Source organism: Leptidea sinapis, chromosome 38 (genome assembly GCF_905404315.1).
Source record: "Leptidea sinapis chromosome 38, ilLepSina1.1, whole genome shotgun sequence".
NCBI lineage: Eukaryota > Metazoa > Arthropoda > Insecta > Lepidoptera > Pieridae > Leptidea > Leptidea sinapis.
Genome location: NC_066302.1, coordinates 4,862,368 through 4,888,196, shown reverse-complemented (window position 1 = coordinate 4,888,196; position 25,829 = coordinate 4,862,368). Strand labels below are relative to the sequence as shown.

At 36.7% G+C, this 25,829-nt stretch overlaps 2 protein-coding genes across 3 annotated transcripts in view; one reads left to right on the top strand and one right to left on the bottom strand.

Moving 5' to 3' along the window:
- LOC126975834 (phosphatidylcholine:ceramide cholinephosphotransferase 2-like) overlaps positions 1-25,829 on the top strand; it is a 140,458-nt gene that overhangs the window by 32,836 nt on the left and 81,793 nt on the right. The gene's annotated exons all lie outside the window — the stretch shown is intronic.
- LOC126975828 (spondin-1) overlaps positions 11,289-25,829 on the bottom strand; it is a 30,837-nt gene continuing 16,296 nt past the window's right edge. For both annotated transcript variants that reach the window (XM_050823860.1, XM_050823859.1), the window contains exons 10-15: positions 25,402-25,598; positions 22,749-23,009; positions 22,209-22,379; positions 21,594-21,713; positions 19,402-19,511; positions 11,289-13,305 (exon numbers count right to left, since the gene is read on the bottom strand). In XM_050823860.1, the coding sequence (XP_050679817.1) occupies positions 13,231-13,305; positions 19,402-19,511; positions 21,594-21,713; positions 22,209-22,379; positions 22,749-23,009; positions 25,402-25,598 (934 nt within the window). In that variant the 3' untranslated portion in view covers positions 11,289-13,230. The remainder of the gene's footprint in view (positions 13,306-19,401; positions 19,512-21,593; positions 21,714-22,208; positions 22,380-22,748; positions 23,010-25,401; positions 25,599-25,829) is intronic.

Sequence of the window (25,829 nt, the reverse complement as noted above, 5' to 3'; positions counted from 1 at the left end):
GCTATAAATTGTGAAATATTAGAATGTGCGCCGCAAACAGCAGTTCGGCTGCCATGGCCGGCTCGCGGAGCTGTGCCGGGCCACTCCCAAACGCAATCCATTTTAGATTCGAAATATTGCCATGTTTCACGCAACCATCAGGCTCGTTCCCTGAATGTTATGTCATACGTGTTATTTATAGCTTCGGTTTGCCAAATTCCGAGCGCGCTCTTGTCCTTACTTATGTTTGACGTGTGTTACGATTTCTACGTTCCAATCGATAAACGACGTAGATCTCATTTGTTAAACGACTATGTTATGATTTGCAATTAAGAGATTAAAACTCAGAAGTCTTTGGCAATTCACAGAACCTTAACAGCTCTATCCATCTATTATTAATGATCGGAGGCCCAATGTTCTGAAAATGCAGTACCTAGCATGTCATCCAGGTAAAACAAAAATGGTCTACATCAAGAAATTTTCGATAGACATTCAATTGATTTTATAAAGTATGTTGTAGCCACATGTGGTAAAAACATTTAAATGGAAAAATCCGTGATCTATTTATAATAAAAATCGAATACAACAGCAGAGAACGTGGTTAATTCGATTATCGTTAAAATAACAAGATCAATTAGGAAGTTGTTAATATTGTTACATCATCGGAAACACACGCTCTGAAACCTGCAATGTTGTTGTTTGATTGTTATAATCATGTCAATGTATTGTAACAATCATGTTCATATTATTGTATCAATGTTGAAAACATTTATGTTTCCATTATCTCTAGGTAGTAGTAGTCTTGTTATAATATGTATAATCAGGTGTCAATTATATCAAGAAACTTCACGCTCAGGAGATGTGGTGCTGGAGGAGAATCTTTGAAGTTTCGTACCAATGCGAACGTCTCCATCCTCCAAGAACTTGGCATAAAAGAACGCCTTTTGGTGTTTGTTCAGAGTCGCACATTTAAAACCTTGGGACACGGCTTCCGGCGCGAGACTGAGTCCATTGAGCGCCTTGTCATCCAGGGCAAAGTGGAGGGCACCAGAGGGCGAGGAAGGTCGCCCATGCGATGGACCGACCATATTAAGTCTGCTGTAGGCGGTCCATTGAACGAGAGTACAAGCCAGGCCGGCATGGTAAAGTGGCGAATGAAGATGTCACTTCGTGATGACCACGACCGCTCTGCCAAGAGTTTCACGAAGAAGAAGAAGAAGCCCCTTACAATGCAGTGCCGTTCATGATTCTTGCAAAATCCAAAAATTCTGTGTGGCACTACAATTGCGCTCGTCGCCTTGAGACATAACATGTTAAGTCTCATTTACCTAGTATTTTTACTAGCTACGGCGCCCTTCAGACCGAAACACAATAATGTTACAAAAACTTAACGAATTTTTTGCCATCAATCGGTGAAAACAGCATGAAAATTAGTCGTTTATGAGTTTATCGTGAACAGACAGACAGACGTGACGAAGGACTCTGTTTTATAATATGTATGCCAGTAGCCAGAAATGCATTGAACATGAAAAAGATGTGCGGAATACATACATCGACAGTTAATTATTAACGTTAATAATTATAAAAATTAGGTTACCTACAATGTGTGTTTCCACAGCCAACTGTAATAGCTTATCCCATTAACGGATTACCGTTTTCTGTTTCTGAAGTACAGTTTACTGACTAATTCTTGCTACGTTATCCAATTAGTTTAGTTACAAATTCGTGAATTATATTAACCTATATCAAACTAGAACATAAACGTAATATTCAAATTAAAAACAATATTTTTTTAATTAGATTTGAAAAACATTTAATGGGAAAAAGTTTCCTTTTCAATATTTTTTGGCTTTAACTCATTTTCGAACACCCAAACTTGTGACTGGTTTTTTGCTTCGCGTTCGTACGCGTATATCCAAGATTCGTCACCTCATACGATGTTGAATACAGCATTTGAGGATCCTGCGTGGAATCTGTCGAGAGTTCTGACGCACCAAGTAACGCGAGACGCTTTTTGCTCTTCACAGAGCAAATGCGGTATCCATCGGGAAAACAACTTTTTTACACCTAATTGTTCATACAAGATTAATTGTATTTGACTCATGCCAATGTCTAAAGTTACCTGAATTTCGCGGTATGTCACATGTCGATCTTCCTCAATCAACTTACGCACAGCATCAACGTTTTCTTTGGTGACAGTTTTTGGACGACCTTGACGGGGATCATCACTGAGCTTGACACGTCCACGTTGAAATTCAGTAAACCAGCAATAGATTGTGGTTTTGGATGGGGCTTCATCACCAAATACAGAAATCATCCGGTCAACACACTGTTTTTGGGTTAAACCACTTCGAAAGTCATTATAAATCATCGCTCTAGAATTTTCTCGAGTCAATTCCATTTTCTCAACGACTAAACAAGTTTGACAAGACCTTGTGATAAGACCGAGAATCTTTTTTTAAATAAATAAATGGTATTCGATATTTAAAACCAAGGAGTTTTCAATTAAAAGATTTTAATATGACAGGAACGGTGGAAATATTCCATTCCCGATATTTTTAGTGCAGCCCTCGTATATAATACAGAGTTATATTCAAATATATGTTAGAAATCCAAATTTTATCTTTAGATTATAGTCATGAGCTTTGCATTTTTTAGAGGACGCAATTTTATTTTTGGGACATGTGTTGACACTAAGTGACATTTTAAGATTGGTCTGAAGTATTTTTTTTTTGTAAAATTTAAATAAAAAGTTATAGAGCAAAAAAAAATTTGTTATAGATTTTTTTTTATCGATTATATTCACGAATTTTTTGTTGGACGCATAGTTTCAGAGATATCGCGAAATAAATGTTTGCACCCCTTATTCCAAGATGCCGGCCGGGGACAAGGGCTGCAACCCCACAAACGTGGGGTTGGGTTTCTATTGATCCCCCACATAATATGTCCCAACAATAAAATTGCGTTCTCTAAAAAATGCAATGCAATATTCGGTCCTTAAACTGGCATAGAAACAGTGTCAAAATTGTCAAACTATATGGATTAAACTAAAGGTTGTCAGTAGAAATCGATACCAAGACCACAAGTAGAACATTGCACACAACATCAATGTTGAAAGGAATCAAGAGACAGGATGTCCCCAACAGTGTGTCCGACGCTTTTAGTGACTTTCAGGAAAGTTGGGGTGGCATAATGTTGAAGTACTTACTTACTCTTCTCTTGATATTAGAAATTTACAGACTTATGCACGAGGGTACTCAAATGGTATTTGTTCTGTTACATCAGTTGCCGAAGATGGCACACGGCATTAATATGTGTTTGATGCACAAAGGCCAGTTGGACCCAAATGTGTAAAAACTGTACAACCTTTCAAAAGGGCTACCCTATTGTGAATGTATTTTAAAATTAAGAAGAATTAATAATGCAGTATATAATAATTAAAGTGCTGTCTCTTACGCGGCGCATTATGGAGACAGTTCTTTTCCACATAATTGCATGGAAACCGTCAATACGCGTAACCGAAGCACTGAAGTATTTTGGAAAACATAACAGCATCCTCAGCGTGTTCTTATACTGAACGCATCTGGCGTTTGACTCCTTTGAGTAAGTACAGCTTAACCACAGGCAGAACGAGTAAAAGAACTAGCAAAAGCCCTAATCTATCTATCTTTACATCTTTCGTACATCGTGCGAACCTACGGGCCCACATATTCCCTCGGACAGCTTATGCCCTACGCTCCCTCACAATCTCAAGGTCATCCGAAAGGCACTCCTCGACTCAATGACCCAGGTACTTGAACTTAATGATTCTCTTTAACGGTATAACGTATACCCTATCGACATTATGTTCACGCGGCTGGTACACAAGAACCTCACTTTTCATCCTGTTATACCTCAGTCTGTAGGCCGCGGCTATTCGTTACACTACCCGAGCATTTCCTGATCAGACAGAAGGCCCCAACAGCACCATGTTGTTGAGCATCTCTCCAGCAATGGGACAGGCTGCCCTAGTACTGCTGAGGGAAATACTACGGGGGGTATAGGGGAGCTATGAACTCCCCTATGAGGATGCCATCCAATACAGGTTGAAGAGCCGAGGAAACGTTTACCCCCCTGTCTTTTAAAGAATACTATCTTTACTCTTAGTACAATAATATACTTAACAAGATTAAAGTTATTATGAAGTCCCGGTAACAATAAGAAGCAATACTATTCTAAGTGTCCTGTTAACATTTTGCTCTTGACCTACAAACCTGCGGTATTGATCGCGCCCCGTGACATCATAGAGCGTCGTGACGTCACGTTATGAGACATTTCGGAGGCTCCGTAGGGACAAACGACTGTTGTGACGTCATAACCCTTATTATCCAGGGTTTGCGTCTACCGTCGTCCATTAATATTATTACTGCTATTATTTATATGCTTCAACGAAGTTTATTGTATTTTATTCTAATTGAATTCTAAGTCAAACTCAGGGAGCACAAATATGATTGTTTTTGTAACGCCTTTGTTCATTTATTTCTTGTAAAGTATTTATAAATAGAATAAATTCATGTTTCCGGAAACGGTGATGTAAAACAATTAGAATTTAAAACTCCGAGTGTTTAGTTGGTACGTGGTAACCTTCACGGTTGATCTGATCACATCTACTCCTCGTGTCTTAACCAAATATAACAATTACCTGCTTTTGAGGCGAATCGTGAACAAATATTTAAGAAACAATATTTTGACATTAATTGTCATATATTAAAATGTATTAACAATAATATTGACTTCATTTACATGCAGATATATTGTAATAATAAGAAAGTTTCATTCAAGTACAACAGTGGGAGGCTCCTTTGCACAGGATGCCGGCTATATTATGGGTACCACAACGGCGCCTATTTCTGCCGTGAAGCATTAATGTCTACGTCCGATCGGAGTCCGATCCGTGTCCGTGAAAACACGGTCTTACTGTGTTTCGGTTTGAAGGGTATCGTTGCTACCGAAATGACTGGGCAAATGAGACTTGACATCTTATGTCTCAAGGTGCCGAGCGCAGTTGTAGTGCCGTTCAGAATTTAGGGGTTTTCAATAATCCTGAGGGGCACTGCATTGTAATGGGCAGGGCGTCAAATTACCATCAGCTGAACGTCCTGCTCGTCTCTCCTCTTATTTTCGTAAAAAAAACTATGAAATGAATTACTTTAGCGGTGTTTCCAGGACGATACGAAATCCGTACATTAAAAAAGCGCATTTATACAACAACTTAGAAGAGAAAATGTTGCAGGAGACTGTTGGCGTGCGATGGCCACATACCATCAAATGACCCATGATTTTAGGAAATTGGATTGGGGTTCCGTGGAATATATTTAATCTATGTTAATGTACAAAATGTGTGTATAACGAAATTCAATAGAAATGTTAAAGAATATTTATTTGGTAAAGTACTACACACGCCAAAACACTAGCCTACAAAGCCTTATACCCTTCAAAACACTAGCCTAAAAAGCCTTATACCCTTCAAAACACTAGCCTAAAAAGCCTTATACCCTTCATAATGTAATGGATATATGCAGTTTATTAAATGAAATGCAATAATTTTATGAACGTCTGGTGGTCATATAGATATTCGAATTTGAATTAGAAAATATATATTATGAAGATAATTCCAAAGAGCCAATTTTTTTTTTAAGACAGTTGGGAACGAGACGAGCAGGAAGTTCAGCTGATGGTAATTGATACGCACTGCCCATAGCAATGCAGTGCGGCTCGGGATTCTTGAAAATCCCAATAATTCTGAGCGGCATTACAATTGTGCTCGTCACCTTGAGACATAAGATGTTAAGTCTCATTAATTTCACTAGCTACGGCGCCCTTCAGACCGAAACATAGTAATGCGTACACACTACTGCTTCACGGCAGAAATAGGCGCCGTTGTAGTACCCATAATCTAGCCGGCATCCAGTGCAAAGGATGCCTCCCACAGGTATATATAAAGTAATATATAGTGATTTGTGCTTCAATGCCATGTATAACGATGTCCTAATCTTGTAATCTGTAAATCCGTTTTATCTCCAAACATGACGTTGATATTTGAAAACTTGATGACGTCAACTAAAAAATTTACCTGACATATACCATTTGTGGTCTCGGCTTTTGGTACAAGGTTGTATTGGATTATCGAACGACTTGCGGCTCGGACAGCCTCAAAAGGCTATAAAATCCTGACCACATAGTCATATTGTTTTCGAGCACACGTTAAAACGAACAATTTACGCAAGTATTGAGTGAGCGAGGTCGTGAGCTCATTCAAGTTTTCTTTCGATTTAGTTAACGATTCGAATACTAGCCTTCATCAAGATCAGCATCATTTTATATATGGTCACGCGGTCATTACACAATATATGTAGTAATAGAACAGTACATCAACTTCATACTAGAGCGCACGAATCGACGCACGCACACATACACACGATGTACACGACCGATAAGCAATCTTGGGAAGACAAATCTATTGAGTTTTATTATTTGTTGGTTTTGCCGCAATAGTTATACACTGAAATTTATTATGTTACTATTAAAATACGCAAGATAAAGTGTGCTGACCAAATGAATCGAATATTCAAAAACATTTAATTTTAATTTCAGTGTGTCCCGGTAGTAGGTGCTGCGAAAAGATTCAGGAGAATATTATATGACAGACAAACGGACTGACGGACAGTGGAGTCTTAGCAATGAGGTACGGACCGCTGGTTACCCTTCAGCTACGAAACTTTAACGGCCTTAGATTCGATATTAAGTTATACCTGAGTATAAATCAAGAATACTGTAAAATGTTTTCTATATCGCTCACACCACTTTCAATACATTGATAATTATTTTTAACTTTTCAGAATGTCAAATAAACGCGGGAAACGTTATACGTCCGAATAAACAAATCATAAGCAAATTGTCTATTTGTAAACAAATTGTCTTTTTGCATATTCTTGTTTTATACTCAGGTATATCTTTATTTATACCAAATTTATTTGTAAGGCCGTTAAAGTTTTTACAGTCCTAGTTTCAAGTTTTTATATTAAACTAAACGGACTTAGTGTCAACAGTTTCAAGACCAGCAACCCTAAGCGCTGAGCAGTATGCGATGGCCTTAAACGTGATACGTTTGTTGATGAACGTCCTTGAGGCCGATCACAGATAACTATTGTGAACTATTTAGATAATTTTTCACTTTATAACAAAATATGTTTAATATGTAAACATTGGTTGAACGGCCGCCGCCGCAACGTAAGCCCAAGAAAAAGTTTTTGTTTAAAATTAATAAAAGCATAAAGGCATAAAAGGAACTGCGCTCGATCATCTGATTTCATCTTTAAACAACAGAATTCAGAAGGTTGACGTGAATGGCAGGAGATCTCCTGTTACTCCTCTCAGTATGGGGTACCACAAGGGTCTATTCTTGGACTGTTCCTCTTCCTTATCTACAAAAATAATCTTCCTAGCCTTATAGAAAAAAAACATATGGTAGTATTCTTTGCGGATGATACTTCACTGATATTTTAAGTGAAATGAAAAGAAACTAGGTGTATTCAATCTGACATCGTGTACTGTTTTAGCGCTAATAACCTAATGTTAAATAGCAAGAAAACTAAATATATAACATTTACAGTACCATATGTAAATAATGTAAATGCGAGTGTTTTGTTTTTACTTGGAGGTGATAAAACCTGTTGAATCTGCTATATTTCTTGGCATTACTCCGGATTCCAAAATACAATGGGGCCGCTCTATTAAAGGACTGGCTAATAGATTTAGTTCTGCAGCATACGCGGTTAAAAAGATTAGACAATTAACCGACGTAGATACTTCGCGACTAGTTTACTTTTGAATTTGAATTAATAGTATTCGAAAATAGAGTTACCTTGATGCTATACAGTAGATCGCTGCCCGTGCTTCAATAGTAAATTACTATCACACATAAATTTCTAGCAGATACTACAGTAAACACTGTGTACGTCTAAACACATTTCTCGAGGTTAACATACAGCGTGGCGCCATAATGGCGATTTTAAACGAACACACCTGTAGAGCTATCAAACTAGTATATTAGAAATGACATCAAAAAAAAACTACGTTTAAAAAAACCGACTTAAAAAACTGAAAAGTATCAAATAATTAAAAACCCTATAAATAATTTTAATAGACCTCTTATGCAAACCTTTTCCTTTTATATTAATAAAATACTACTATTTATTTGTGCTCCTATTGATACGTTTTAAGTCGGCGCCAAGCCCTAAACAAATAAAACTTAATATTACAAAACACCTTACCTACTGCAATTATTAAGGATGTCTGGCCGTGCCTGTCTGTCCGCTTGGGTTGTTTTGTTTCTAGACGAAGCTATCCGACCCAAAGTCACTCGTGTAGGTTCCTACTTTTACATGTGGCTTGGCACCAACTTCAAAGCTATCAATATGTAGCACATGCAAATAATAGTATTTTATTAATATTAAAGGTAAAGGTTTGCATAAGAGGTGTATTTAATTAAATTTTTAGTTAATTTATACGTTTCAGTTTTTGAAGTGGGTTTTTTTAAACGTAGTTTAGTTTTTACTTTTTAGTGTCAGTTAATAATAATGTATAATCAACCGGAATGAAAACTTTTACTATGAAAAATCCTAGAAGTGAGGGTTATCACTTAAAAACATAACTAATTGTTAAGATTTACAAGAGCGACATCTCAAGTCAATTTCCTATTATGCAAATATTGGATTTGAGCAGGTTATCAACTAACAACTATTCACCAAAGTGTGTAACCACTGCTCTTTGGGTTCGGTTCTAAACTATATTGTGTTGTAGTTTTCTTGTGCGGTGTTTTCAGGACGATACTAGTTGGGTACTTTGAAAAAAGGCGTGTACACCTTTTTAAAACCTCAGTACCTGTTTATTTCTTGAGAGGAGGGAAATACATTTACGTATTGAGACCCCGATACTGAATTTTTATGTCGGGCTCGGGTTCCCCTGGTGTTGTAAGAGAATGTTGGCGGCGGTGATCACTTAACACCAGGTGACCGGACCACTTGTTTGTTCTTCTCTTACATTAAATATTAAATTAAACCATAATTATCGACCGGTATTAGCATAGGTATTAAGTTACTTAATATAAATGGGGAAAAACTAAACCATTTGCTGACGATATAGTACTATTTTCTGAGTCTTCAAAGAAACTAGAGCATATGCTACAACAATTGTCAGAGCAAAGTGCTAAAGTAGGCCTCACAATGAACGTCAACAAAACTAAAATAATGACAAACTCTGATAGAAAAGAAATTAAAGTAGATGGTAAAACAATTGAATATGTAGACGAATACGTTTACCTGGGGCATTTATTATCAATCAAAGACTGTATGACAAAAGAAGAAGGGTCACGAACTCCTGGAAAAGATATTGGTCGCTCAGCGAAGTGATGAAGAACAAGCATAATCTCATTAAGGACAAAGGAAAAGTTTTTAATGCTTGCATACTACCATGTTTAACTTCTGGATCACAAACATGGGCCCTAACCGAGAAAAATCTCACAACTCTAAAAACTTGCCAAAATTCTATGGAAAGAAGCATTCTAGGTGAGAGACAGAATGAAGCTGCAGGACATAAAAGAAAAAATAAAATTTAAAAATGTAAGCAAAATTATTAAACAGCAAAAATGGCGATGGACAGGCCATATGATCAGAGACAATTCTGGAAAATGGACGAAAAAAGTGACGGAGTGGTACCCCAGAAATGGAAAAGAAAAAGAGGCAGGCAATCCAAAAGATGGGAGGACGACATCCGAAACTTGGTCGGAAGCATGTGGACTCGTCTAGCCAGAGATAGAACAACTTGGAAAAATTTAGAGGAGGCCTATGTCGAGAGACACGCAGCAAGAAAAGTTTTTAATAATTAAGTTATGCAATATATTTAAATGTAATATAGTTGCTGCAATAAAGGCTATTTTATTTATTTATTTGCATTGGTTAAGCCGCATAACAATGCCATCCTAAGTGACAAAAATCGCAATAATCATTATTAATTCTCTAAATATTATATTATTTCATTATTCTATAATCTAAAAGAGATTTCTACCTATGTATTGACTCATCACGATATCTCTGAAACCATAAGGCGTAGAGTCTTGAAATTTGGTAGGAATATTCCTTTGGCTGAGTAGAGGTCAACTTAGAACGGATTTTACGAAATTCCATCCGCAAGAGTTTTTTTTACGAACGTCTATCGGGTCAGCTAGTATTTCATATTTGAGTATGCAAAAATTAGGAACATTAGTACCTATAGGTATAGGTAGGTACGTGTACCCTATATAAAACTATTCCAATTATAACTTTTATATCTTTACATACCATCTTTAGTATTTCCACGTTATTACAGTGAACTGAAGGAATGTTAATTTTTACTCCGAATTTTCCTATTACAATATGTTTGGGTGGGGTGCAGCTAACCTTGACTTCTCTCGCAGCCTTCGTTAGTACTAGTAGCTATTGTATTTCAGTACGTAGCTTATGTAGGGTTGTCAACCGTAGTAATAAAGAGAATTTAGTACTCCATTTCATTTAGTTGTACTTACTACTGTACTTACTTTATTATATACACTTATCAAAGACTAACAATATACTATCATACAGACAAACAAAGCGTGCGAGAGAAAAAAGAAAGTTTTTTTTTTCTTTCCTCAGGGAACATAATAATATAATTATTATAATGTTGCCCCACTTGCATTACAATCTAGCCTTAATTTAGACTAATAAGTAATTCTACTTTAACTTAAGCTGCTAGATAGATTAAACTAAGAATGTGTCCATTAACACATTTCTTAATGTCTCTTTTAAGGGGAAGTCGCTTTGTTCATGTGTCTTTAATAATATCACTATTATTACATTGTGTTACACTTATTCACTAGCACTACACTAACTCAAAAGGTTTTGTTCGTTCTAGTCTTCTTACTATATCAGTGTTGTCAAGGAGCTGGATTGCCTCGACATTAATGTGATGGTGAAGTCTATGTTGATGAGCTTTAGCGTATTTTTGGATAAATTTGTCAACAAACTCAATGTTAAGGTCGGGATGGAGTTCGCTGTTTCGAATATACCAAGGTGCGTTCAAAATTTCCCTTAATACTTTATTCTGGAAGAGAAAAAAGAAAGTGAATCTAATCTTACTGTAAGTTGTAAGCTATATTGATTGCCGCGTCGTAAACAGTCAGCCATGGAATTTTGTATTTTAAATAATAAATTAATAATATTTCAGGTAAAATATGTAAAAATAAAACCACAACAGTATGCTTATTCATTTATTACAATTTAATTATACAATAAGGTTAAATCTCAGTTGTGTAACTTTGGTATTAAGCTGCTCTCCCTATATTTTACAAACACGTATTGCAAGAAATTTTAGTTCAAAATCGAGCTCTACCAAGACATCGAAATATACCCATAATCTTAAAACTCTAACCTCAAAACTTAAAACCTTTGTGTTAGGATTTCAATTCCAATCTTCATTTTTACATTGTAAAAGTGTAGGGTAAGTATAATTCTATATTATTTCTGGACTATTCAGGTTATTGTTAAGTTCGGCTATTCGCCAGTGAACTTGTAAAACTTATTGTAAGAAGGCCTGTCTCCTTAAATAGGTAAATTAAAATATGAGTTTAATTCATATCCCATCAAAGACTTAAGACATATCATAGCAAACATACGGCAGCAATGCTATATGAAGTTGGATAACTTTGCACTTATTAGGTAGATGCAACTATTACAATTTACATCACCGAGATATGCCTTGTGCTATCGACAAAAGTGATTCATGAACACTGACCTCTACTATTTACCACTGGACTGGCGGCTGTCAAAGTGCTTTTGTGCTTGTTTGATATTCGCCATTTTGGCGCTGTTGGCCATGTAGTGAGAGTCTGCGGTACTAAAACTATTAATGACAACCGCAGCTAAACAAACATCAATAGGAAAACTATTTACAAAAAAAAATGTGTACTTTATAGCGTTGATTCTTGAAGTACAAATAACACGGAAAACAACCGAAATTAATTCAGAATGCAAAAATACTTTAGAGTATTGTACATTTATCTCGCAGCCATTTGTATTAGTATACGTCAAAATTAGTTCACTGGACGCTCGCGAGTGGCGCATCAAATAGGCATAAATAAATTATCAAACATATTTTCAGTGGGATTTATACAGGTCAGTGTTCATGACCCACTTTGCTTATAATTTATTTTAAAATCGTAAAAACAGCTCTAAATATTTGCACGAAAAAGATTGTATGACAATAATTTGATATCTGTCACTGCCACGCATTTACAAATTAACTTAGCATGAAGAATAATAAAACCAAGAATACACAAAATGTTGACTATATCCTTGACAACACTGTCAATACAATGATAATTCTGAAGTTTTCCGAATGTCAAGTAGCCTTGAAAATAAAAACGGGCAATGTTATATGTCCGTATAAACCAATCATAAGCAATGTGCCTATTTGTAAACAGTATGCATATTGTTGGATTATTCTCAGATATAACTGTATGCATATTTTATATTTTGTAAGTCTGTCAGTGTTTTATAAAATGATAACAGTTACTTATGAAATGTAATATTATGTTTAAGCGAATTTCGGCCTACTTGCTTATTATGACTGTAGCAAAATAACATTAAGGTGGGCACGATCACTGACCTGTATAAACCATACCACTGGACAGGCTGTTCAATATGTTATGACAGCAAATTTTTTGTGCCTATTTGATGCGCCACTCGCGAGCGTCCAGAGAACTAATTTTGACGTTTACTACAAATGGCTGCAAAGGAACGAACAATACTCCGAAGTATTTTTGCATTTTGAATTAATTTCGTTCGTATTCCGTGTCATTTATACTTCAAGAATTAACGTAATAAAGTACACATTTTTTTTTTGTAAATAGTTTCCCACTATCTGTGTTGTCCACTAGGTTGTCATCACTAGTTTTAGTACCGCAGACTCTCGCTACATGGCCAACAGCGCCATAATGGCGAATATCGAACAGGCACAATAGCACTTTGACAGCCGCCAGTCCAGTGGTATATAATAGAGGTAAGTGGTAACGATTCAGTGTAGTCAATTGAGTATTGCTATGGAAACTATATTATTATAAGCCACACTCTATTATAGCTACTGTATGTGACGGATCTAAATTACTTCTAGATGTAAATGTCGGTCATCCCGTGTTGTCTAGCAGTGCCGGAAGCAGCGGCGGCGTCGAGTCATTCTCGTCGGACAAGGCACGCCACCCGGACCCGCCTCTCTCTGCATAAACAATACATTCGTATTATTATAAAAAATAAATAATAAATATAGACACACTTTTACACAAATTATCTTGCCCCAAACTAGGCATAGCCTGTACTATGGGTACACGACAACGATATATTTAATACAACACAATTAAACATACTAATAAACGTCCATGACTCGAATGCAAACATTCATATTCATCATATAAATGTTTGCACCTACCGGGATTCGAACCCGGGACCTTTAGCTCAGTAGGCAGGATGTTACTAACCACTTGGCTATAATGGTCGTCCTATTTGTATTATTAATTCTGCGTTGTTGCACGTCAATGAAGGCAGGGCAGAATTAATAATACTTAGGTATACACTAACGGAAATAAACAACTATAATCACAATCATGCTTAAAAATTGTCTGAAGCAAAACTTGCTGTACGCGTCTATTAGGCAGAGTTTTCGCTTAGTTGTGTTTCGACCGCGCTTTAAATACAACGCCACGCAATGACAATGTATTCAGTGAAAAACATTCCAGTTAACAGCATATCTAAAATTAAAAAAGATGGAGTAACAAAATGATGTAACTAACTTGACATTTTTAACCATTTTGCTAAATAATTACATTTCAGTTGCTAACACAAAATGTTCTTGTCTTGTGTTCGGGTCCCAGCCTCTAATAAGCGTATACAATAGATTTTTAACATTACTGCCACGAAATAAGGTATTAATTGGGTAATGTTTTAATGTTATCTGTATACGTTAAGCTGTACGTATATATAACGCCACTCGGATATTTTTTGACAACCTTTTAATAGGCGATTGGGAGTCTAGTTTTTTATAATATTACATCAACGCCTTATAAAAAATGTTTAAAAAATATTTTGTAACAACTCTTACTCCTATATAGTTTGTATAAACTTTTATACACAGGTAATATTTCTACTAAACTTGTTTTCCATGTTTTTTGTCTTCCCTTTTGTTTGGACCGGATTAATAAAACTTGCCTCAAAACAAGTTATAGGCTGCGTAAATGATACACATACTTACATTTACAATGTACAATATTTTCGTACGTAATGTTAGGTTATAGGCTTGTTGTGACTCATGTAATACCATCTTGCCAAGCTTGTAAGCCTTTATCCATAAAAAAAATTAACTTACCCTGAAATTCACCTACAAAAATGAATTTTAGCTCAAGAAGAAGCTAAGAATAAGAATAAGAAATGCTAAGAAGCAATCAAGAACTTGAAAAACTGATACATATTTGAAACACGTAGCTTCATAACTTTCCAAAAAAAATATTAACACATAATTATATGAAACGACATCCTAATATTTATATAACGAGCAAGTCTGTCCTTTTCTACAGGGTGTCCCGTAATCAGTGGACCAACGGGATACCCGTGATAGGGGTGGTCATCATCTATCGAAAACACCAAATTTTACTGTTCTAGGGCCAGTAGTTCAAAAGATATGATTTTTTAAGCATTATTTTGAAAATTCTACCCTTATCAACACAAAAGTTGAAAAAAAATATTTTTTATTTTTATTTTGCCCTGTTTCTTAACTTAAGGTGGCTGAGGAAACATGTGTCTTCACAATTAAATCCATTTTTGTGAATAAATATTGCCAAATTAAAAATTAAAAACCAAAACATGCGCAAATATCAAATAACTAAATTTGCAACGTGATGTTTGAAGCAAGCTAGTGCAAAAAAAATGTATGACAGCCTTGCGGACCATTATTTAAAAAACATCTGCAGTTCATACTGATTCCAAAAAGGTATAATTAATCATTATTGTGAAACAATAAAAGACAATAATTATTTTAAATCAACATTAGATAGCAATTTCTTGGCGGAATTTACAATAAAACAAAAGTAAATAGTTAGAATTTTTTTATTTATTTCTTATAATAAATGTTCGAAATGTCTTCCTCTTACTCTAAGGCATAGCCGGCATCTTCTTATAAAATTTCTTTTTAAACTTTTTAACGCCCTTTCATTATTTTTGACTTTTTCACTCACCACATTCAGTTTTTGTCTTAGCTGTCTTTCGTTATCGTTAACGGTTTCATATACGGATTCTTTAAAATATCCCCATAAAAAATAATCCAATGGATTAAGATCAGGTGATCGAGCTGGCCATGGGATTGTACCTCCTCGTCCAATCCACCTACTTGGGTAAGACTCGTTTAAATATTCCCTCACTTGTCTGCAATAATGAGCGGGTGCGCCATCATGCTGTAACCACATCCTCTCACATACCTCCTGTGGTACATTTGCTAATAAATTACTTAAGTCATTTCTTAAAAATTGCAAGTACCGAGCACCATTAAGCCTCGGTGGGAGCTCAAATGGACCAATAAGTTTACCATCTAAGATTCCAGCCCACAAATTGACTCCAAACTGGTGCTGGAATCTATCTTCTCGTACAATACGTGGATTCACAACAGCCCATTCATGTAAATTATGAATGTTAAACACTCCAACTCTTTTAAAACACGATTCATCGCTCCATAATATTGAATTGAAAAATAGTGGATCTTGTCGGCATCGGCGAAGCATCTCTGCACAAAAATCTATCCTCCGTTGATAATCAGCAGGTAATAGTGCCTGCACTCGTTGAATATGATAAGGGTATAAACTGTTTCTTTTTAAAATGCGATGTACTGTTGTTTTTGCTATACCAGTACGTCTTGAAATACGACGAACACTCGTAGAAGGTTCTTCTGTCACTTCGGCCAGTATTTGAAGTTCATCGACTCTTCTAGGTCTTCCCACGTTGTTTGCAGCTCCGGGAATTCTGCCTTCTAAATACGCGTTATTTACACGGAGAAAAATTCGATGATCCGGATAGCGGTCGCGATTAGGATAGCGCTCACGATACGTACGGGCTGCTTGCCGAGCGTTTGCATTACACAGACCGTAAATAAAATACATCTCAGCATATTCACGAGGAGTATAGGTATTAGGCATTTTATAAAATCCGGGCAAACAGTATCCAAATCACAAAGACAAACAAGGTCCAATTCAAGCGTCAGTCACCAAAAAAAAGAGTCGTAATGGTAGCGAAGTAAAAAACACGTGTGCAGCTACGAGCTATGAGCAAGTCTCTGATGAAACTAAGAATAATTTGAAAAATTAGGGTGTGGGGATCATAGGCGTCGGCCAATAGGACCCCGTAAACGAAAAAGGTACCTGAGCGAGAAAGAGATAGCATATTGTGTTATCTCTCTCTCGATAACAAAATAATTCTCAGAATAGATAGCGCTTAAATGTTTCTCGCAATTGGAGTCTAAAATTGGTTATTAAGTTATTTTTTTTGTAAAATGTAATATTGTTATACCTTTTTGGAATCAGTATGAACTGCAGATGTTTTTTAAATAATGGTCCGCAAGGCTGTCATACATTTTTTTTGCACTAGCTTGCTTCAAACATCACGTTGCAAATTTAGTTATTTGATATTTGCGCATGTTTTGGTTTTTAATTTTTAATTTGGCAATATTTATTCACAAAAATGGATTTAATTGTGAAGACACATGTTTCCTCAGCCACCTTAAGTTAAGAAACAGGGCAAAATAAAAATAAAAAATATTTTTTTTCAACTTTTGTGTTGATAAGGGTAGAATTTTCAAAATAATGCTTAAAAAATCATATCTTTTGAACTACTGGCCCTAGAACAGTAAAATTTGGTGTTTTCGAGAGATGATGACCACCCCTATCACGGGTATCCCGTTGGTCCACTGATTACGGGACACCCTGTATAATTCAAATTCAAATATTTTTATTCAAAAAAGGATTCAAAATCACTTATTGAACGTCAAAAACTACCTCTCATTCAAAAAGACTGCCTCAAACCTGAGAAGAACGGGCGCAAGAAACTCAGCGGGCTTTTTTTAATATAAAATATGGATTACAATATGATATCGTACAATAAACATTTATAATTAAAGAGCCTGAGGGTGTTCGCTTCATTCCCAGTCCGTGGTGTCATTAAGAAAATCATTTAAGCTATAGTAACCTTACCCACACAAACGTTTTTTAACAATTATTTAACTTTCGTAACACATTTGTTTTGTACATTTTCTGGGATCATATTGTAGAAGCATACAATACGTGAAGATTCTAAATAACCATGAAAAATTAATCGAGTAAAAATGTAAATTGAAGGTTATGATAGAATGATGCGAGGTGACATCACAGATGGTGGTCCTGTGGTGATTAACCCCAATTAGCACAACGTAGAAACTAACATAGCAACGGACGCGCCCTTGAATCAGGTGCCTTTAAGGCATTACTACACTTTGTCATTTGTCGAAAAATCACTTACTCTGAAGATACAGTTTAAAGTTTTAAATAGTTTCAGGAACAGGAGTCCACCCTTTTGGTATCACTGCAAAACTGATTTTTATTACAATTAACAAAACAACCATGTAAATAATTAACTAGTTTTAAATAATAAACATAGTAAATAGTGTTATTTAAGTTATTTTCAGTGAGTGTAAATAAATGGAAATAGTTTTTTTAAGAAATTCTAAATAGGCGGTAAAACTATCTTAATCTCGCGAAAATTCATTATATTATTATATATCTACCTTATTTAAAAAAGGAAGCAGCTGTCTCTTTAATCTATTTACGTGTTAGTAAATTGCTATTTATGAAAGCAAATAAAAGAAGGTTGTAACTACTAGTCGACCGCTAAACGGATTAATAATATAAATAATTAATCATCCGATAACATACGTTATTCTATCACCAGTCGTATGAATACATAGGCTTAGAATAGCACCTTCTGAGACTATGAAATTACGTCACATATTAATATTTAGACGCTTTTTTATAATTGGATTTATCTAAGTTAAAAACCATTCAGATATGCACTAGTAAATTTTCACAGCTGTCACAGTCTATGTGGACCATAGAAATCTTAATTTATTAAGATTCTCTGGACGAATGAATGATCTAAGATGTTTACGTGCCGTTTGATATGAACTACCTAACTATATCTCTATTTATTATATCTCTAATTACAGTTTCCAACATTTATTATATCAGAGTTATTTTTGGAAAAACCAATTTACTGTCATACTAATTTACTTTTATACTGCTCATACTAACCTCTGCGATCTAGATTTATTCGTCAGCCACCACAATAGGTCAAAACCTGTCAAACTCTACTGAAACTGTTACTCCAGGTCAAAACCCCCATATATTGTTGGAAAGGTAATATATAATAATAATAGATAATAAGAATAGAATATCAAAGTAAAATAAAAAACCAAACCTAACCTAACCTAAAAAAAACAAAATATATTCGAAATGTTATTTTATTTGAAAAAGTGGATCTCTAATTAATTTATCATCATATCATTAGATATAAAAATATTTATCAACAAATGTACAAAAGAAATGAAGAAAATTATGTCATGCCTCTTGAATCTCGTGCACGGCTTAAATGAGCAAATACGGGTAAAACCGTCTCTCGCAAATCACTTAATCTCAACTTCACATATCTCTGTGAGTGAAGCGGTTGATATCTACTTCACAGATTTCCCACGTTACTCATATCCATTCTTTTTCATCGACTTATATACTTCTATTATTTATCTATAGGTAACTACTCTCTAAAACTACCTCGTAAAACTTTTTAACTTAGTATTAGTATTTAGTAATAATACTTTTGTAACTTAGCATAATTATTACATTATATTATTATATTAAAACTGATGTGTTCCAATCAGACTGTTCTGATAATATATTACAACTGAAAATGTTTGCGAACTAATTGAAATTCTTTTAAAAAAAAACAGACATTAGGCGCGATATAAAAAAATGATGACAGTGAAATTTTAAGATGCGCGCGCATCACTGTAACACAAAAAACAGGATGAAGTTGGTTCCTAAAATTTTCTGACTTTTGCGACATTCGTTATTTTATTTTTTTGGTTTCTTCGTCCATTATTAGGATAGGAAAAGGGTTCAAGCTCATACAGCCGTATTCGTTATTAATATTCAAAGCCGTCGTTGCAAGACTTTTGCAATATTGTTCTTTCTACAAACGTACGAGGAAAAAAAGTTTATATTGATTTTTGCTATGTGCGGGACATAGTTACCAGGACGGTCCTGTTCCTCTCCTGGTAGCCGACCCCGCAGGCGACACTGCATCGAGACCACTCGCTCCACTCGCTGACACTGCAGTCCTGAGAACCCGGGGCCTGCAGACCTGCGACAGAACAAAACCGTCAAGATATTTTTTATTTTTTTAATTAATATCTATTAATAATTATTATCTGTGGACCTCACACTTCATCGCTTTGTTACGGTGTGCAAAACAATCATCACTAGGATATTGTTATTAATAAATGAACAACAATTTATTTTTTCAGTATTATAGATTGACGTAAAGATGTTGTATTGTGATGCTGATTATTATTATAATATTAATAAAAGAATATGGGTTAAGTAAAGAAAGTACATATTTTTCTGGCAGTATTTATATATATATATATATATATTTTTTTTTTTTTTTATGGAATAGGAGGACAAACGAGCGTACGGGTCGGCTCTTGCAACACCAGAGGAATCACAAGAGCGTTGCCGGCCTTTAAGGAAGGTGTACGCGCTTTTTTTGAAGGTACCCATGTCGTATCGTCCCCGAAACACCGCACAAGGAAGCTCATTCCATAGCTTTGTAGTACGAGGGAGAAAGCTTCTTGAAAACCGCACTGTGGAGGACCGCCACACATCCAGATGGTGGGGATGATATCCTAACTTGTGGCGTGTCGTGCGATGGTGAAATTCGGCGGCAGGAATCAGGTTAAACAGCTCTTCGGAACACTCCCCGTGATAAATGCGGTAGAAGACACACAATGAAGCGACGTCTCTACGCAACGCCAAGTGATCCAGCCGTTCACAGAGCACTGAGTCCCCGACAATTCGAGCTGCTCTACGTTGCACGCGGTCAAATGGATCGAGCAGATACTGGGGTGCACCAGACCAGAGATGACAGCAATACTCCATGTGTGGCCGGACCTGCGCCTTGTAGAGCGCTAGAATGTGGGCCGGCTTGAAGTATTGCCGTGCTCTATTGATGACGCCCAGCTTCTTCGAAGCCAATTTGGCTTTGCCCTCCAGATGGCCACGGAATTGGCAATCGCTCGAGATTTCGAGACCCAGTATTCCGATACTAGGCGCGGCTTTAAGAGAAGTGTTCTCGAAGAGCGGTGATACGACAAATGGGGTTTTTTTAGTGGTAAACGCGCAAACTTGAGTCTTCTGGGGGTTAAATTGGACAAGTTTCAATTTACCCCATTCCGCGACCTTCTCGAGAGAGGACTCGATAGAAGACACAAGTTTCTCCCGGCACTGGTCGACGATTTCCCGAGAGAGACCTGCATGGCCCGTGTGTCATCTGCATAGCAATGCATGTTGGAGGTGTCCAACATATCATTGATATGCAGAAGAAACAGCGTAGGAGATAGCACACAGCCTTGGGGCACTCCAGCATTCACGGGCTTCGGGTTCGAGCAATATCCGTCGACAACGACCTGTATGCTACGCCCAGTGAGGAAGCTGGAGGTCCACTTGCACAAGCTCTCGGGAAGCCCAAATGATGGAAGTTTTGAGAGGAGCGCCTTGTGCCATACACGATCAAAGGCCTTCGCTATATCCAGGCTAACTGCCAGGCCTTCCCCCTTGCTTTCAATAGCCGCCGCCCATCTATGTGTTAGGTATACCAGAAGATCACCTGTCGACCGTCCATGGCGAAACCCGTATTGTCGGTCGTTGATCAACTGGTGACCCTCTAGGTATACTAAAAGCTGGTGGCTAATTATGCTCTCCATGATTTTGGAGAGCAGGGAGGTGATAACAATAGGCCTGTAGTTCGCCGGATCCGAACTGTCTCCTTTTTTTTGGATCGGATGGACAAGGGCTGACTTCCATGAGTCAGGGACTACGCCTTTGGAATAAGAGTGCCGGAATAAACGCGTTAGCACCGGCGTCAACTCAGGGGCACACGTTCTAAGCACGATTGGAGAAATGCCATCCGGCCCGCTCGACTTCCTGACGTCCAACGAAAACAGAGCTCGCCTAACAGTTTTCTGTCTGAACTGTACTTCAGGCATAGAGCTCTGACACCGCGGGATGGTCGGCGGTGTTTTTCCGTTGTCGTCAAGAGTCGAGTTGGAGGCGAATATGGAATAAATATATCAATAATTGATTCTAATGAGTATATATTATGAATTAGCTTATATATTATGAATTTTAATTATATAGGATTGATGATATATATCTTATGAGTTACCGTTAAGGACAGGCGGTATTGGCACGATGGAATCGACCGCAAGCCCAGGGTAGTTGGACCTGACACCCGCGGAGAACTGGCCAGATGTGGGCACCACGCTCACTGGTCCGGCCGCGCCACCTATCATCAAATATACCCTATTAGCACAAAATAAACAGCATTTAAATAGACATCAAAATGGTACTGCACGTTTCTATGGAGAAAAGTGGACATTGAACCAAAGTTTTGTTGCGTCTATAGGAAATACCTATCACTTATGTTTCTATAATTATTCCTTTTTTTAGTATATAGTATGGTGTCCACTCACCCCGAAATATTCTGGTGAATTCGATGGTACTAACATGATTACTATATTTTTCTGCCGCGTATTACTCCTCTTAAGCAGACTGAACGTTAAGTCTCGCTAAAACTCAAAAACACCCTAACCAATGTCAATATTTCTGTTTGTTTTAAGTTTTCTTTAATATTTATGTTTGCTTCAACGCGGGTTGGAGTATAAATACGGAAAAGTGGAAAGAAACAGCTGAATAATCAAACCTAAATATAAATGGTAATTTTGACGAAAAATGGGATAAGATTCGAGGGTTTGCAGTCAAACTCCGGAGACAAACTCACCGAGAACCACGCGGCAGGTGTTCATACAGTCTTCCTGCGTCAGGAAGTTATTCCTGTTGCCGCGGCAACCGCCATAGTTGAAGGGCACGCACATGCCTTTCTCCACCACGAAGGTCCAGCGCTGGTACACGCCGCGACACGGACCCTGTTCTGCGCGCTCCATACAGATACCTGAGCATCCAGTGAATGAAATAAATACTCCTTACACTACAATTTAATCAGACTGGTACTCTGTTAATTTGATTAAAGTAAAGTTATTCCTAATTTAAAACATTTTGTCTTTGATGTTTTATTTTTTATGTCTTTCATTTGTGACAAAGGTAAGATACCTGTGTCAGTACAGAATTACATGACAGGGAGAAGTAATTTTAAGCTTAAGCTTTTAAGTAACTTTTTTTACAATTTCCATTAATTAAAACAGTTACGTCTCAATAGTGTGATTATAAAAACTTCTGTTTTTCACCAAGATACGGGAGGATAGTTCTTGTAGACATCATCTTCGAGAATTGAGGTGGAGGTAACACAACGGTGTTTACTCACGTTTAGCAGTGGCCATGTCTATGGTACAGTCCTCCTTCTCCTGGCACGGTCTCTGCTGCAGCAGCTCGACCTTGGCTGAGCAGTCTTGCTGGCGGTCGGCAGGCACCAGCAGCAGCCGCGTGCGGAACTTGACGCCGCGGCCGCAGGAGGTGGTGCAGGGAGACCAGGTGGCCCAGGCCGTGGTGGGGCACTGTGGGTCCGAGATATCCGTCAGCTGCTCCTGCTCGCTGCACGCTGGTTCCATACACTTCCGGCTTTCCTCTAAATTATTATCCTTTGTTTATTATCTACTTATAATAAACTCCCAATTTATGTTAGAGAATTGTCATTCAATAACTTTAAAACGATTATAAAACTCAAATTGTGTAACAGGGCTTATTTTAAAATTCCTGATTATATTGATGATATAAAAGCCAGGGATTAAGTGGAAATAGTACCTAATATAAAAAATATTTGGAAATAAAGCAAATTTTTAATTTGATTTGATTTTCAAAAAAATTATTCGTTTTTAATACTTTATGATGTCACTAAAACCCTCCTGGAAATAATAGCGCGCTGAGAAAGAGGAACTGGCGCAAGACACTCCCGGCATAATTTTGTGTGATCTTTTAAATAAATACAATTTGTACAATATTATATAATAATCATAATTATAACCTAGTACAGGCTGTCCGATCAGTTAGATATTCCGCTGTTGAGTAGTAAGATATACAGTACAGCTATTTCGTAACGAAACATTTATATTAATTATTTATAGATAGCACTTGATCACCGCCTGAGCCTTATAGAACTTTGTATACTTTTACCCTAAAGCTATTTCGTATTTTATGAAGCCTACTAGAATTAGCTGATGGTGTTTACTCCAATGTTCTATAATACATAATAAAGTGTTTATACTCAGCTCATTAATTTCTAATTTCTTATTTGAGTTACCTTACGCTTAAGTAAACAATAGTTAACAACTTTTGATTAACTTCTGCAGTAACATTTAGATGTTGTCGTCCCATTGACAGACAGCGTGTAAGGATAAGGTGAGTTAACCTTACGCTTAAGTAAACAATAGTTAACAACTTTATATTTTGATTAACTTCTGCAGTAACATTTAGATGTTGTCGTCCCATTGACAGACAGCGTGTACGGATAAGGTGAGTTACCGTCGATAAGTTTATTGGGACAGAAAATTCAACGATAGTTACGATTTTTATCTCAAGTAAGAGAGAGACTGAATATTGGGAACGACCGTAAGTCATTGCCTATTTTGTATAATGTTGCAATAGTTGTTATTCCCGTGTCAAATAACTTATTTTAAATTAGATTAAGAACAATCTTCATAGTTATATTTTGTATATCAGTACTAATACTTTCCCTAATAGAGCCATGTTTATTACGTAACACACATACAAAAGAAGTAGTATTGATTCATAAATATTATTAAACTTAAGTACCTGGTCAAATTTTGCTAAAATCTACTTTTTTCTTCTAAGTCGGTCCCTCACTAATGAGGATCGTGACTCCGTTCGTTTTTTTTATGTTTTTTATGAAAATAAGGCGAGACGAACAGGACGTTTAGTTGATGGTAATTGATACGCCCTGCCCATTAGAATGCAGTGCCGCTCAGGATTCTTGAAAAACACAAAAATTGTGAGCGGCAATATAATTGCGCTCGTTACCTTGAGACATAAGATGTTAAGTCTCATTTGCCCAGTAATTTCACTAACTACGGCGCCTTTCAGACCGAAACACAATAATGTCTACACATTACTGCTTCACGGCAGAAATAGACATCGTAGAGGTACCCATAATCTAGCCGGCATCCTGTGCAAAGGACTGGAAAAGCGAAGTTGCGTAAAACGTTACCAAGAGGGAACTCCATCTCTGACCATATCTATACTAGCGAGTTGGGCTTCTAATCGTAGAACTGGGACCTCCGCTTCATCCCATCACCATTAGCCTCTCTAAGTAGTCTCTGCATGTGATCAAAGTATTGTAGCATACGTTGGAGGCATAGATGGTATGTGTAGGGTTCCATTTGTCAGTCGTTACATCGACCTGTCTTCATACCGAGGTATGTGAGGATGAACATATCATCATTATTTTCCTTGTTGGTGATAACCTTTTGCTAAAGTCATGTTTTTCTTGGGCTTCAACAAAAGACAACAGTCATTTATAAAAATTACTTTTTTAAAGCAATTCTAAATCTAGTAATTACCAGCGTTATTAAGGCGAAGAGTAAGCAGAAAACACGCAAACAAGGTGTTTTTTGACAAGTTTGGTGGTGAAAATATTGCATTTGGAGCTATGAACACTACATTATCCTGTTACACACACCCTTAAGTCTTACTTGTAGGTTGCTAATCCTTGCTGTTAGTTAAACTTAACACTCCAGACCTATTATGAATTACCAGTTTTGTTTTCAGTTAAACAAGTTTTTTCTCGGCATGATACATTTGTTTAGTATACTGCTCTCATAAAAGTTGTTGTTATAACTTTTACTTTTTTGTGTTGGTACATTTATTAAGATTAGTAATCAATAATGAGGATTGTAAGCAATTAAACTGTTTGGGCATGTTAAAATGTAAAATTTTGTGTATCTTAAGCATCTTCTTTAAGTGTGTGTGTAATTACGTCATACATTGCACGAAACAATTCTTACCGATCTGAACCAGCGGGCATTTCTTGATCCCCATCTGGTTGAGGAACTGTCTACGGCGAGTGCTCACTCCCACTCCACACGTCTCTGAACACTCGCTCCACTCTCCCCACGCCGTAGTCTGGCAGATGCCTGATGTGTCCTCCACAGCAGCCAGGCTTAGCTCGTTGTCTTCTTCAGCCTCACCAGCAGTACCGCCCCTGGATATCAAACAGAGGAGGACGATTTAGATCCCGACTACAACTGCGGAATTATAATCCAAAGGATTATACATAAAAATGACGATTAGTTTACCATCATAATACTTAAGTGTTTACTTTCATTGTTATTAAATTAAGTATTCTCATTGGAGAGTTATATATTACTAGCTGACCCAGCAAATAATGTATTGCCGATATTCAAATCACTATACAAAAGTAACTGTTGATCGT